General features: G+C 36.6%; 1 protein-coding gene across 4 annotated transcripts in view; it reads left to right on the forward strand.

Moving 5' to 3' along the window:
• RB1CC1 (RB1 inducible coiled-coil 1) overlaps positions 1–15,099 on the forward strand; it is a 59,703-nt gene that overhangs the window by 16,559 nt on the left and 28,045 nt on the right. For all 4 annotated transcript variants that reach the window (XM_030494007.1, XM_030494094.1, XM_030494267.1 and 1 more), the window contains 6 exons: positions 234–669; positions 5,363–5,533; positions 10,541–10,725; positions 13,114–13,300; positions 13,378–13,459; positions 14,349–14,410. In XM_030494007.1, the coding sequence (XP_030349867.1) occupies positions 234–669; positions 5,363–5,533; positions 10,541–10,725; positions 13,114–13,300; positions 13,378–13,459; positions 14,349–14,410 (1,123 nt within the window). The remainder of the gene's footprint in view (positions 1–233; positions 670–5,362; positions 5,534–10,540; positions 10,726–13,113; positions 13,301–13,377; positions 13,460–14,348; positions 14,411–15,099) is intronic.

Consider the following 15,099-nt stretch of genomic DNA (forward strand, 5'->3'; position numbering starts at 1 on the left):
AGCAGTGGAAGAGAACAAAAATTGTAGCTTCTTTAGCTGTCCTCCCATGTTGTTGATACTGAACACAGTATTTTGAAAGGGTAGTTATCAAATTCATTCTGAAATGTGCTTCAGTTCTAAAATAAATAGTACTTTATATTGAGGGGGGTGTATCTAAGTTTTTGTCACACTGGCTGCCAGGTACTGATTTTTTTTTTTTATTTTTTTTTTCCCCCCATTGTTTTTAAAAAAAGCTTGGGTTCTGCTGTTTCTATAATGGCCAAGATACCACTGCTGGAGTGCCTAACAAGACATAGTTACAGAGAGTGTTTAGGAAGACTGGATTCTTCTGCTGAGCATGGAGGGGCAGAAAGTGAAGAAACAGAGGACGGGAAATCTCCTGAATTGGTGCTTGATTCTGATATATCTAAAGTGAACAATAAATCAATGTTAGCCTCATTTTGCAAGTCAGTTGAACATTCAGCTTTGGAAGGCACAGATCCTGAAAATGTGAAAGATGATAAGGAATCTGGTCAAAATGCTACTGTCCAGGACAATGAAACATCAGTAGAATTGAAAGATGATGATCAGCCTTCTTTCAATGTATCTTTATTAGACTGGATAAATGTTCAAGATAGACCTAATGATGTTGAATCGCTGGTCAGAAAATGTTTTGATTCTATGAGCAGGGTAAGTTAACAATTTTTTAAAAATCAAATTATGTTGCATTGAATGTTACTGTTTATTTTCCAGCTTCTTGTAACTTGTCGTTTCTCAGCTAACTTTCTGAATGGCGCCCAGTGCAGAGGCTAGGGATGGGTGTGATCGTGGGAGGTATTTTCAGAGTTCTTGACTGTTAAGAATTTGACCTTTAGGAAAATGTATTAATTTCACAATGAGTGCTTATTATCTTGTTTGTTTCTCAAATACCCATTCCTGTTGGAAAGCCAGTAGCTTCTTGCAGCATATAAGCAAAGTGACTTGACATCTATTCTTTGTCTTTTTCATAGAAAGTATGCTTTTAGTGAAAGTAAAGATTTTCCTGGGCCAAAGTGAATGCTTCTTGTGTTAAAAATACTGAAGGCTTTATTAAAATCTAGGACAAATTAGTGTGGTTAATCGTGATAAATTTTCATACCAGCATACCTTATTAGCCAATACGAATGTTCTCGAGGGAGTCCAGCACGTCAGTTTGCATTTCTGCTGCTGGTAGAATAAAACATTGCCCACTTTCTATGATTTCCAAATGATTATTTTAACCAGTGAGCATTTCAACCTTTTAAAATCCTTTTGCCTAGAGATTTTTTTCCTTTGCTTTCACTGTAACTTATGTTTCTTACATTGTTTAGCCTTGTGTGCATGTGTATAATTTTATAGTATTACAATTCAATATACTCTGAACAAAGAAAACAATTTCTATTGTCTTTGACACTTTATTTCCTCTGCAAGGTAGGACTGGAACACTGTCTTAGTTATGTCTCATGCCTATCTGATTTAGGGAACATTATGATATGGTCAGTTCTATACCCTGATTTTTTCAATTCTGTCTTAAAAGTTGGAGAATTGGGTTTAATATTAAGGGCTGCTTAAGATCTAGAGCTGTCTAAATTTTAGTAGTACAGAAAAGGCTAAGATTAGACTTTACAAGTGTTTTTCTTTAGCAATAACTGCACTCAATTTTTTTGTGGGAAAGGCTTCCTGATTGCTGAAGTCCTGAGACAATCCTCTGTCCTCTGTTTGTTCAGTTACACCACAAATTGCTTTCTACTAGTTCAAAACAAGAAATAACAAAGCCCAGTAGTTCAGTTGTGTGAGAACAAATTTACTTTCTACGTTATATTAACAGGGCACAAATGTAATGTCTCTTAAAAATCAATATTTTGAGACAGACATTAAACAGTTGCTTCCAAATAAATTATAGTGATACTTAAAGGTGGTTTAAACCAATCTGGCAACTAAGTACCACGCAGCAGCTTGCTCATTCTTTCCCTGTCTTCGCAACCTGGTGGGATGGGGAGAAGAATCAAAAAGAAGGTAAAACCCGTGGATTGAGATAAGAACAGCTTAATAATTGAAATAAAATATGATTATAATTGTAATGAAAAGGGAAACAACAAAGAGAGAAAAACAAAACCCAAGAACAAGGGATGCACAATACAGTTTCTCACCACCTGCTGGCCAATGCCCAACCTGTCCCCAAGCAGCAGCTGGTGGCTCCCAACCAACTTCCCCCTAGTTTCTGTACTGGGCATGATGTTCTGTGGGATGGAATGCCCCTTTGGCCAGTTTGGGTTAGGTGTCTTGTCTCTGTTCCCTCCCAGCTTCTTGTGCCCCTTCTCACTGGCAGAGCATGAGAGACTGAAAAGTCCTTGATCAGGGTAAGCATTACTAGCAACAGCTACAACACTGGTGTGTTATCAGCATTTTTCTCAGACTAAATAAAAACTGCAGCACTGCACCAGCTACTAGGAAGAAAATTAACTCTATCCCAGCCAAAACCAGGGCAAGTTATAAAAGGGAGAGAAAAATAAAATTAAAACCTGCTTTAATCAAATCCTTACTTTACCTTTTTTGATCCGCTTGTAGTCTTACCTGACATATATCCCATGTTGTAGAGAGGCTGTCTTGTAATAGTGTGCTTTCCTGTCCTTGTCTTAGAAGACTTGTCAGAAGTCCTTTGTTACAACTGTTGTGATTGTTTTATAACGTAAGCTGATATTTTGTAGGGAAAAAAATATTGCTTCTGCAAAAATGAAGTTTCTTTTTGTTTTCTTGGTATAACCAGAAAATGCTTTAGTCAGACTATTCTGCCCACCACCAGGACAACTGCGATTGATCAATCTTGATCTGTTTTGGTTCACAAAAAACCCCAAAGCTTTGAAAGAATGTGATAGTTTGTAGTTTTCCATAGGAAACATTAATTTGCTCTATTTTGATAGCTGCACAGACAAAGGATTGAATCATTGCCTAGCACTCATTTAGAATTAACTTGAAAACAGAATTGGCCTGTAGCTGAAAAGGAAAAGAAAATACTAAAAAAAATATCTGCAACACGATTGTTCTTTTAATATTTACTTGAGATCACACCTGAACATAGCAAGTCAGAAATAAAATGGCACTAATTTATTTTCTGTTGTTTTTCCTGCATTCTCCCCATGCCCTTTCCTTCTTGGAAATGTGAACTATACAAATGGCTTGTGATTGCAATTCTTATTTGAAACTCTGAATTCAGGTAAGATTCTAATGAAGTTGAAAGCATCAGAGTATAAGCTTTATACCTTTGATACTGCCAAGACTACCTGTGTTGCACAGGGTGCTGTTGGGTATCTGGTTCTTCTAGCCTCTAGGTGTTTCTACAAAATGACACTTCTAATTACAGAAACATAGGCTGCAGTAAAAACTGGGTTAAGTAGGAGCTAAACAGATGTTTCAGTTAAGTGCTGTTGTAGCCACTCAAATAAAAGGCTCAAAAAGGAGGAGGTTTTTAAAGATGAGAACAATATTATCCAGCAGTGAAAGTAGAGCTGAGTGCTACAGATGTGATTAGGTCAAGGATGGGATAAGAAGAATAGATGAACAAAATAAAGGGTGGAATGAGAGGAATAGATATTCTTAGTAAAAAGAAATAGAAGACAATTAGTTTATAAAAGTAAAAAGAAAAATAAACCCACCAGATTGTTCTTGAGTATTTTGTCTCTTAAAAAACTGTTCTGGATGCTGGAGTGGAGAAATTCAGAATGCCATGGGGAAGTAATCCTGAATAGGATGGCAATGAAGATTATCCTATAAAAACAATCTGGTTTAATCCCAGAAAGTATTATTGGTTCTTGAAGATGGTCTACTTACTTGAGAAACACCAAGATTCATAAGACCATTCGTAACATACTAAAAATTAGCCTTCTCCATTTTGTGACATTAATAATAGCATTAATTACTTATTTGGGGCTGATTACTAGTTTTCAGTACTTCTTGTGGTCTTCTGTTTGTTTTGGGCTTGCTTTGTTTGAAGAGAATAGAAGTCCTATTATTTGTGTTGCTCCTTAATATGTAATGCTTTTCCTCTTCAGACTCCTCTCTTTATACCCCAGAGGGGCATTTCCAGAAAGCAGAAGTGCTGTATGTGAAAGCTTTTATACAGTTAAATAATAGATAGAGGGAAAATATTGCTTTTTATTTACGTTAATACTGAGTCATATAAGTGCTGCCTTTTTCTTTTTTTTTTTTTTTCTTTTTTTTTGTGGATTAATGTGTGCTCTGTAAGTAGCTGACAAAAGAAGCCAGTGTTGTGACTGCTAGTGTGACCTCACAGGATATTGTCCTTTTCACTAGATCCTAAGATAATAGATGACATACCATAACCAATTTGGATAAATTTGTTCATATTCTGCTAACACCTTATGACTCTTACTATGTTTCCAACTAATATATTCCAGGTTTAGACTAAACTGTCTTCTACATAAGCTGTTGCAATTACCTGTGTTAATTCTAGAACTGAGGAAATACAGACTAATTTGTTTCACTGCTCTTACAGTGAAACTTGAAGAGCCACCCTTAATATCTGTGGACATTGGTAGCCTCTTAACTTTTCAAACATTAAGTGGTGAGGCACTGGAACGGGTTGCCCAGAGACGCTGTGGCTACCCCATCCCTGGCAGTGTTAAAGACCAGGTTGGACGGGGCTTGGAGCAACCTGGTCTAGTGGAAGGTGTCCCTGCCCATGGCAGGGGGCATGGAACCAGATGATCTTTAAGGTCCCTTCCAACCCAAACCATTCTGTAATTTCTGGATAAAGGCCTGTGAAGGAATAAGCTTGAGCAAATTTTTAAAATGTGGTTTTGTTAGGAAAAACATAAGCAAAAAGTGTTACAAATTTATTAATTTTCTGTAGCTTGTTTTCCGGTTACTTAGAACTGATCTGTTTGTCTAAGCAATCAATAAAAACATTAATTCAGTAGGAAAGGGTAGTGAGTCTTGCAGCTTTTTCCCATCACCCTTCCTACTGCACTTTCCACTGAGTCACATTCATCACTTACTTTGATTTTTAGGCATATGGACTTTTTTCCAGATAAACTGTGTCCATTACCTTTAAACTGCCTCTTCCCCCTGCACCCTGCCTTGTACCTGCAACTACTGTCCCTTCTTACCCTTGTAAGCATCTTGAGTTCTGTGACGGTTTATTTGGAGTACTTCGAAGAAGTTCATGCTGTGGTATAAAATGCTCAGACTCATTAGCTCAGAATTCTAAAACAAATAACAGATGTAGGTACATGTTATTAAAAAAAAATAAATATTAAGGTTAAAAAAAAATGCACTTAAGTAGCTCACATCACCTTTCAGTATGTCAACTGCTAATAAACATTTTTTTATTTCCCCTTTTTTCCAGCTTGATCCAAGGATCATCCAACCCTTTCTGGCAGAATGTCGCCAAACTATTGCCAAACTAGATAATCAGAACATGAAGGCTATTAAAGGCCTCGAGGATAGGCTCTATGCATTAGACCAGATGATAGCAAGCTGCAGCAGACTGGTGAATGAACAAAAAGAACTTGCTCAGGTAATACACACTTGTGTGTGCAACATTGGAAAATGGCAGATTTTTGATATGCATATGCTCTTAAAGATTGCAGCAAAACAGTTGCATGTCTTAATGCAAGATAGTTTTCAACATAACACAGTGGAGGTGCTCAAAAAGGTGCTATAGTCATAATAATTTGGCATTTAAATATTGGTAGTTTTTACTCTGTGTAGTCATGTTTTCAGCTCATAACTCCAGCTACAATATTAATGTAAATACTTTTTAAAAAATATCTAACTAGCTGAAAATGTAGCATGGTTGGTGGACAGCACTGGAACTTTAAATTTAGGGCTTACATTTATGTCACTTCATCTACATTGGAGAAGAAGTCACTCTACAAAATAAAAATGTCTTACTTAAAATATCCTAGTCTTAACGTACTAGGTACATGCAGAGCTGTAGTTCACTGCAACTTTGTCAACTGCATATTAAGCTGTGTATTTTTGTAGCTAGAGTATTTCTTATGACACTCTCTTGGTAATATGTAATCTATTTAGTTCCAATTCAGCCAATCAGCATTTTCATAAAAGCACCAGTATAAAATTGCTGGCTTCTGAGATACATCAGTATATATATGGTATTGTTTCTGGAGTAGGAAACATCTGGGGGGTTTTTATTGTTTGTTTGTTTGTTTGTTTCTTTGGGATTTTTTTGGGGGGGTAGGTGTTGTGGGGTTTTTGGGGTTTTTTGAGGGTTTTTTTGCGTTTGGGTTTTTTTTGGGGGGGTGGGTTTTAGAAATTAAGTTTCTTCTGGGTGAGAAAGAAAAAAAAATCATGCAATTTTACTTTACATCACACCTTCCAGCAGAGAACTTTTTGTGTTCATAAAGAATAAGCGAAGGTACTTTATAGAACAAGGATAAGGAATATCTCAATGGTAATTCCATTGGCAGTATTCGTATTGGAAGCTGTAGTCAGGCTTATTTCCCCAGACCAGAAAAATCTGATGTTATCTCCAGAATTTGAGTTGACTTTCTGCTCCAACTTCAGTTTCATTATTAAATTTGAAACCAACCTTATTCCACGGAACAACTCATCTGCTGCTAGAAGGCCTCATTGTTGAATTTGCTTGTTCCTGGACCTGCCTTAAGAGTTCTTTTGCTTCCAGTCAGCCTTTGCAATTAACTGACCATTAAACAGCCTTTCATGTGAAAACTTACATCCTGAGTTATGTAGTTGAAGAGTTGATCTCCTCCCCCTAACGTTTAATATAGAAAGCTGCTTTGTTACATTAAGAAAAAGATCTTTTGTGAAAGCAGGGGTTTGTTGCATGAGTATATGGAGTTGTGGTCAGTAGGTGGCGGTATGTAGTGAGAGTATGCCTCTAGAAAATTTGGAGAGTAATCTTTCAGTGTGATTCTGCCCAATAGCTTATCCTTTTTAACATATTCTTGTGCTTTATTTCATTTATTATTTTTAATTTCCCTATTAGTAGTGTAGCTTTTCAAAACATTTTGTTACATCCAAATGCATTTCCATCGATTAGATTCACAGAAGTTACTTCTTAAGAGAGCTGGCCAACACTGTTGCAGGGCCACTCTTCATAATCTTCGAGAAGTTGTGGAGATCAGGGGATGTCCCAGGAGATGGAAGAAGGCAAATGTCACACCCATCTACAAGAAGAGTCACCCCCATTTTCCTCAAAGGAGGATGCAGGAAATTATAGGTCCATCGGTCTTCAGTCCTTGGGAAAGTTATGGAGTGAATCATACTGGGGGCTGTCACAAGTCAAATGAAGCTCATGATTGGGAAAAGCCAGCACAGATTCACCAGGGGCAAGTGATGCTTGACAAACCTGATCACCTTCTAAGACAAAGCAGTCTTAGATGTGGGGCAAGTGGTGGGCATTGTCTACCTGGACTTCTCCAAGGCTTTCAGTACGGTTTCCTACAGTCTCCTCCTAGAGAAACTGGCACGTTATGGTCTAGACTAGTGGGGTCCCCTAGGGATCAATATTGGTCCCAGTGCTGTTTAATATCTTCATAAATGATCTGGCAGATGGGATCAAGTGTACCCTGACCAAGTTTGCCAGTGATACCAAACTGAGTGGGGAAGTGGACACTGGAAGGGAGAGCCACCCTGCAAAATGACCTGGATAGGCTGGAAGAGTGAGCTAACAAGAACCTTATGAAGTTCAGAAAGGACAGGTGCAGGGTCTTACACCTGGGCAAACATGCAGCATGGTCTGGGATCTACCTGGGTGGGGAGCAGCTCTGTGGAAAGGGACCTGGAAGTCCTGGTGAACAAGCACCTCAATATAAATGAACAGTGTGCATCAGTGGCAAAGAAAGCCAACAGGATGCTGGTTTACATCAACAAGAGCATCATTAGCAGCGATAAAGATGTCACTGTCCCACTCTGCTCAGTTCTTGTCAGGCCACATCTGGAATGCTGTGTTCAGTTTTGGTCCCTGCTATAAAAAAAAGGTGGACAAGCTGGAGAGGATCCAGAGAAGGGCCACGAAGATGATCAAAGGACTGGGAAGCCTGCTATATAGGGAAAGGCTGAGAGAGAACGGAGTCTGTTCCGCCTAGAGAAAAGAAGGCTCAGTGGAGAACTTATCACCATGTTTCAGTACTTAAAGGGTGGCTATGAAGAAGACAGACACTCCCTTTTTACAAGGTGTCACATGGAAAAGATGAGGGATAGTGAGTGTAAGTTACTCCTGGAGAGATTTCAGTTGGACAGGGAAGGTGGATTCCCCAGTGTTGGACACTTTTTAGAACAGAGTGCTGGGCCATATAGTCTGGGTCATGCTTTGCCAAGAAATGTTGGACCGAGTGAAATTTGATGTCCCTTCCAACCTGGTATTCTATGATTATTAACTCTATTAAACATGCTTCAAAAAAACCTGGTTGGCAGATGGCATTTTTGATTCCGGGCTTGTTCTCTTTCGCTTAAAGTTTTTGGGAAAAGGACTTTGTACTCTGTACATATTCTGTACTTTTTATTTTCTTCCTGCTTGCTGTTACCTTAAAGAAAATCTTACATTTGTAGGTTTATAGCAATCCACGGTGGTCTCAACTGCTTATTACACTGTTTGAATTTCAGTATAAAATGTTTTTAGATGTTTCTTTTCTTACTGCTTCTTTGATTTGGACATAGTCATTGGGAAGAATCCATGAAGGCATTATCGTACCTGTTTTTCAGAATCCTTCTTAGTTTGATTGTGATGCGCATGTCATGAATCCTGTCATCTGATCAGGGCTGGAAAGGCAAGAACTTGTGAGAACAATTGATTACTTAGATCCTGGATTTCTCCACAATTTATTGATGCCTTTTTTTTTTCTTTTTCCCTAGTTTAGATTTTATTTTAAAAATTGTTCCACAGATGCAGAAATGGCAAAAGCCTTATGGAACTGGGAATAAAGCTGGAAGGGTTACACATAACTGCATCCAGTTACGTGCAACTTCAGGCTCCATGCCATGTGATTTGTTTAAAAAGCTTACTGAGCTGCTATTTAAAAGCAATTATTTTCTTGACTTCTCTATTCTTGTTACAAAGTTGTATAGAATCTGATTGTCTTAATGTTTATAAACATCTGTTAATCTCAGATGTTAAGATATTCTTGGCTAGTTCAAATCTATATGCTCTCATGCCTATACTCCTTTCATTTTGGTGCTTAGCAATTCCCTAACAAATATCACAGTATGTTTTTTTCAATGTCTTTATTGTCCTTGACTAGATGGCCCAAATTCTTTTGATGTAGCTGTCCTCTTCTTAATAACAGTTTATTCCACCTTTTCTGGTTTCTGTTCACTTGGCTTGGATAATGCACACAGTTAAAACATTTGCAGCCTCCTTTTGTTTCCCAGAGGATCCTCACTAATTCAGTACATAAGTTCAGTAAACAATTGACTCTTCAGTATTCTCTTCAGTCTTCAGTGTGCATCTTCCTTTTATTTCACTATACTTAATATACTTGTTTGATACTTCCTTTGATTTCTGTGCTGCTCTCATTAGGATATAAATATTTATTGCAGGCGTTGCAAATGTGTTTTATACATCTTATAACAAGATTGTTTTACATTCAGTATCAAATCAATAATGATGGTGGTTTCATTTTACAGCAGTTTTGTATAACTGTGGTTTACTGTTCTTGTCAATTTCAGCTTCAGAAAGAAACACAAAAAGCTATATTCTGGTTTTGAATTCTTTATTAAGAAAACAAAGGCTTAATAAATGAGTTTGTAGAACTACAAACGTAGTGACCACTGATGCTTAGGCAACATGTCAGAGACATGATAGGAATTTCTTGCCTAAAGAACCACCCTGTTTCCAGCAGTCAGTAGCCTGGCACAGCAGTTATACCAGCAGCCCCTGTCTTCACTGTCACTTTTGTGTATCTGTATATATGTTGCCTCCTGTAAACAAGTCTTAGATGGCTGATTATGTAAGGCAGTCCATCTTTCCTGTTTTGCCCTTCATGCTGTTACCGTCCACAACAGATAATTCTTTGCCATGCCCAACTCCTGTGTGCAAATAAGATGTCTTGCTGTGATCTTGGCTTTTAAAAAGAATTAGTTTAATGTATGAATTTTGGTATGCAAAAGATGCATTCCTTAGCCCACAATAGTACTACATATACTCTTAAATTGATGTTACGTCTCGCATATATGCCAGCAGTCAACAGGCTGGTTGTTTGCAGAAATTAGAACAGTGGTTGATTCCCTCCATTCTAGTAGCTGCTTTTCTGATTCATTAGCTTTTGGGGTGTTTCACTGGGATTGGTTAGTTGTGTAAAGTTCTTATAGAGTTGTGTTGGTAAGTGTTTGGGAGGGAAATGTCAGATAACATTTATTTGGACTGAATTATAGAATGAAAAGAAAGGAACTTTGACACTTGTCTATGTAGCATTCTGTTATACTTCTCAATGATTACAGTAAGTTTATTGAAATGCTTGAATCCTTACAGAGAAGATGGATCGCTTCCATACTTTTTGAATGTCACAGAGCTTTTGTAAAAAATGTGTCTCTCTCACTCTAGGGATTTTTGGCTAATCAGAAGAGAGCTGAGAACTTGAAAGATCCTTCTGTGCTGCCTGATCTGTGTTTGAGTCATGCAAATCAGCTGATGATTATGTTAACTAATCACAGAAAACTGTTAGATATTAAACAGAAATGTACCACTGCCAAACAGGAGCTTGCAAATAATCTACAAGTCAGACTGAAGTAAGTTACAACTTTTCCACTTTATATTGTTTGCACTTGCATCAAGACTGTTTAAAAGATGTGTCTTAAGAAAATCTTTGGTAATGCATGGAGTTTTTCTTAATGGGAGAGAAAATGAAAGTTGGATCACTTCAGTTTGTTTATGAAGTTATTTGTAAGTGTGAAACAAAATGCTATTCTAAGAGAAACTTTTCTTAGAGTTTAAATGGTCTTCATATCAATAAACAATATCCAAGAACCTACAGTCCCCTCTCCTCTCATGAACCTCAGAAGCTGTTGGTATCTTATTTAAAATTTGATTGGCAATTATATTGATGTTTCCAAAGGATTATAATAAGCATAAGTGAAGCACTCTTCAGTAGCTTGTGATTACATCAAAGCAGAAAAACATGCTAGTAATTTGATTTACTCATAGTTTGTCAAAAATAATTATATTTAGTCACAGCCAGTAAAAATAGCAATTTTTCATGTAAGCCTCTTCATAACACGGAAGGCAGTAAGTAGTCTGTATTGCTTAATGGGAAATACATTTTTTCACACTACTAGAGTTCATAAGCTTTCAGTAATTCGTCATATCAGATATATAGGAAAAGTATACAGAGTTTAATAATTGTGGGGAAAAAAACCCGTTGTTTATGCTGGCAGCTAACAATTTGGAAATGTTGTGACCCTGTTAGACTTGCATGCTGGATATCCTTCAAGTAGATGTTTTGCTTTAATTCTCCTTGAAGAGACTGCAGTTTGTGCAGATGAGGCAAGTGCAGGAAGGAGTAAAGCAGAATCAGCAGTGCACTAGTGACAAAGATGCTGTTGTGTTAGTAAAATAAATTACTTCTAGGTGAATCGAAATGTGAATTTGTCTGTTGCCTATGCATCTGCTCTTAGCCCAGTGAAAAGGTGACTGACCTTTTTCTACTGTTTTTCACTGTAGCAGATGTTTAGGGATATATCACTTTATTTTCCTATGTGTTGAACATTTGTGTAGTATACACTTAATTCGTGAGTTATTAGAGGAAAATACCTACATCCCTTTGTAAGGAATAAGCTAGGGAGGTGTGAAGAGTGAATGCGTGGAAGATAGATCTGAAGAGAAGAATAAGGCGCATATATGTATGTACATACATTAAAAAAAAAAAACCACACACACAAAAAACCACCAAAAAAAACTCCAGCAAACAACCCACAACTAAAACTACCCAAACACACAGGAAAAAAAAAAACTAACCCTGGTTTTTAGGTCAAACCTAAGGTTCTTCTAGCTGATTTTCAGTAGCAGTTAGTAGTAGCAAATGACCATAGTGGGAATCTAATAATGAGAAAAGAACATAAACTCTACTATAGTAAGTCTTAGAGAATAATATCTGATTTAGAAGTAGCTCTTCTGGTTTTAATTGCTGATGGAGGGTTTTTTCCATGAGCTAGTCTAGCTTTTTGAATCCACAAACTCCTCTTGTTTTTTGCAAGTTCTGCAACTACTTGTTGTATGGAAAATGTTCATCCCTTTGTGTTTTGAACTGGCCACTTGTTGGCTTCGTATAATGCCTTTTTTATATGTTTTTATTACTTATTACTATGAGAAAGTCAACAGTGCCTGTCTCATAGTTTCTCCATTAGTATATGTTTCAAGTTACTTAATATTGACGTATTTGTATTTATTATTTTGATCATTTCTGTCAACAAAAAACAATGATTTTGATACTTGTGGGATATGCCTCCACCTTATGCCTTCTGTGGTGGCAAAGTTACTGTAATGTTTCCCCTCAAACACACCAGTTATCATCTTTTCAGTAGTTACCCTGGGACTTAGTTATGTTGGTGGCTGTGCTTGATATTGTTTTGGTCATATCAATAAGCTAATTGAAAATGTGATTACAGGGTGTGAGAATTTACATGTTCCAGGGGTTGTTACTTGTAATGTGTGAGTAGATGGTGTGAACTTCCCAAAAAGTATTTTGATCTTACTTCTTGGACAATATTGCTACCCATATTAATGCCTTACTAATGTTTTTCAGTAAGTACTTTAAGAAGAGACTACCTTTTGTCTATAAATCTTTGCTCAGGAATTTACGTTATTATTCTTCCTAGGGTTTTGTATGCCAAGAGCTTACTTGTCAAAAACAATACAGTAACTCAAATGGTGGTTAAGTGTTCATTTTTTGAGGATGTGGATATCTTACTGTGGATGTGGATATCTTACTGTGAGAAATTATCAGGGAACTGCAAGGTGGCTACTGAATTACGAATGCTTGATACTTCCAGGTAGCCTGTTGTCCCATGTAAATGATGTCATTGTTCAGCTCATCCAGACATGTCGCTAATCTCAGTGAAATTTAAATGCAGAAAAGATGACTAAGTTGTTATCTTCTAAAGTGGAATCTACTTTTGTAGGTGGTGTTGTTTTGTAATGCTTCATGCTGACCAAGATGGAGAGAAACTGCAAGCATTGCTTCGTCTTGTAACAGAGCTCCTAGAAAGGGTCAAGGTTGTAGAGGCTCTCAGTACTGTTCCTCAAATGTACTGCCTGGCTGTTGTTGAGGTTGTGAGGAGAAAAATGTTCATAAAACACTACAGGGAGGTAAGTAAAACCTCAAGACTAAACCTTCATGACAATGTATCAAATAACAATTAACTAAAATATTTTCCCTTCCACAGTGGGCAGGTGCTTTAATAAAAGATGGGAAACACCTGTATGAAGCTGAAAAGGCAAAAAGGGAATCTTTTGGTAAACTGTTCAGTAAGTTTTTTGGTTTTTTTTCTGTGAAATCAGAATTGTGGTTAAGTATGGCTTTTGTCTTTAGTTAAAAGACTTTCTGTGAAAGTTTAAATACCTGTATAATTTTTTTACTTAAATAGGAAATGTGTGTCAGATGGTCCTATTATGGACGAAATATTTTTTATTAATTTTGCTATTAATCAAATTAATGAACTGTTTTGTATAGATTATCAAAAATCCTGTGAAACTTCTAATTAGTTTAATGCTTGTAAATGTTAAGATTTCTAATTATTACATTCAAATGCAGTTTCTGTTTGAACTTGCTTTGTGAGCTTTACTGTTCTTTTAAATAACACTTTTAAAACTATTACTGAATATTTGAGTATTGCTATGACTTGCTGTGTACTACTTCAGGAAAAAAGGCAAGAAAAGACCCACATCTAAATATCTTGACCAGAAGTCAAAAAAAAGAAGAAAAAAAAAAAAAAAAAAAAAAAAAAAAGGTTGCTGGTAAAAAAATCTGATTAATTTTTCTTTTTTCTGTAAAGTCTGTAATTCCTGTTCTGACTGAACAGCTAAAACAAGATAATTGAGCAAAAGGTTGTCAAAATTTTGGAAAAGAGATTAGCAAGATTACAGTGAAAATTTGAAAAAGGAGTTGAGGCTTTTGCAGGGGTGAACTTATGCAAAAAGGTGTTTCAATGAAGTGAGTGAGAAATTCTACCTGGATGGTGGGTTTTGCATGAAGTTCTGTGGTCACTTGCAATTTTCAATTGTCAGGAAATGGCATAGTTGGTAATGCTTTCAAATTTAGTTCAGCTGTTAAACTACAGTAGCTTAATCATTTTCTCTTGAGGCATTGCTTGTATGCAGCATTTCTGTCTTTTAAATAACCGTTTTCTTTGCCCAGGGAAGTCTTTTCTAAGGAATCGTTTGTTTAGAGGACTTGACTCCTGGCCTCCATCCTTTTGTGTATGTACTCAATATACTTTGGGGTTTAACTTTATTCTTATAAACAGTATTTTCATAAATCAAAAAATGAAGCTTAATTCAGTCAAGCTATACGCCTGTAATGTTGCTCTGACACAATGATGAACAAGCTAGGAGCTCGTGTTCTTTGCTATTTCAAGTGACCTATATTAACATTGGTTTGTAACTTGCAGTGTGATGGGAGAGGAAATGTCAACTTGATACTCCTTTTTAACAAGGAGCCTGTGGTATTGAACAAAAAATGGCTGTTAATGATGAGTAAAATGAAGCCAAGAGGGATAATTTGATCATCCAGTTCTCTTTTCTGAATAATAAAGCCATAAAATTAAGCAGATGGTAAAAGCAAGTAGAAGGTTTTCATGTTTTTCTATAATCACTGGATGAATGGAAAAGCATTTTTATCTTTTTATTAGCTGATAACATGAAGGGGTGAAAAAATATAGCTGTAATCAAGCTTTGCCTGTTAACTTCAATTTCATACAGCGTAGCTAATTCAAGTAAGATAAACTGTCCCTGATTCTAATGTTGCCATCTCACTTTGCATTGTTTAACCATTTCAGCTTTTTGTTTGCACCTTTTAAAAAAAAACAAAAAAAAAAGTTGGAAAATAAAGACTGTTACTCATTTTAGTGTTTTGAATACTGAACTGAATTAATACTTGACTGTTCAGT

The sequence above is a fragment of the Strigops habroptila genome, chromosome 1 (genome assembly GCF_004027225.2).
Source record: "Strigops habroptila isolate Jane chromosome 1, bStrHab1.2.pri, whole genome shotgun sequence".
In the NCBI taxonomy this organism is placed as follows: domain Eukaryota; kingdom Metazoa; phylum Chordata; class Aves; order Psittaciformes; family Psittacidae; genus Strigops; species Strigops habroptila.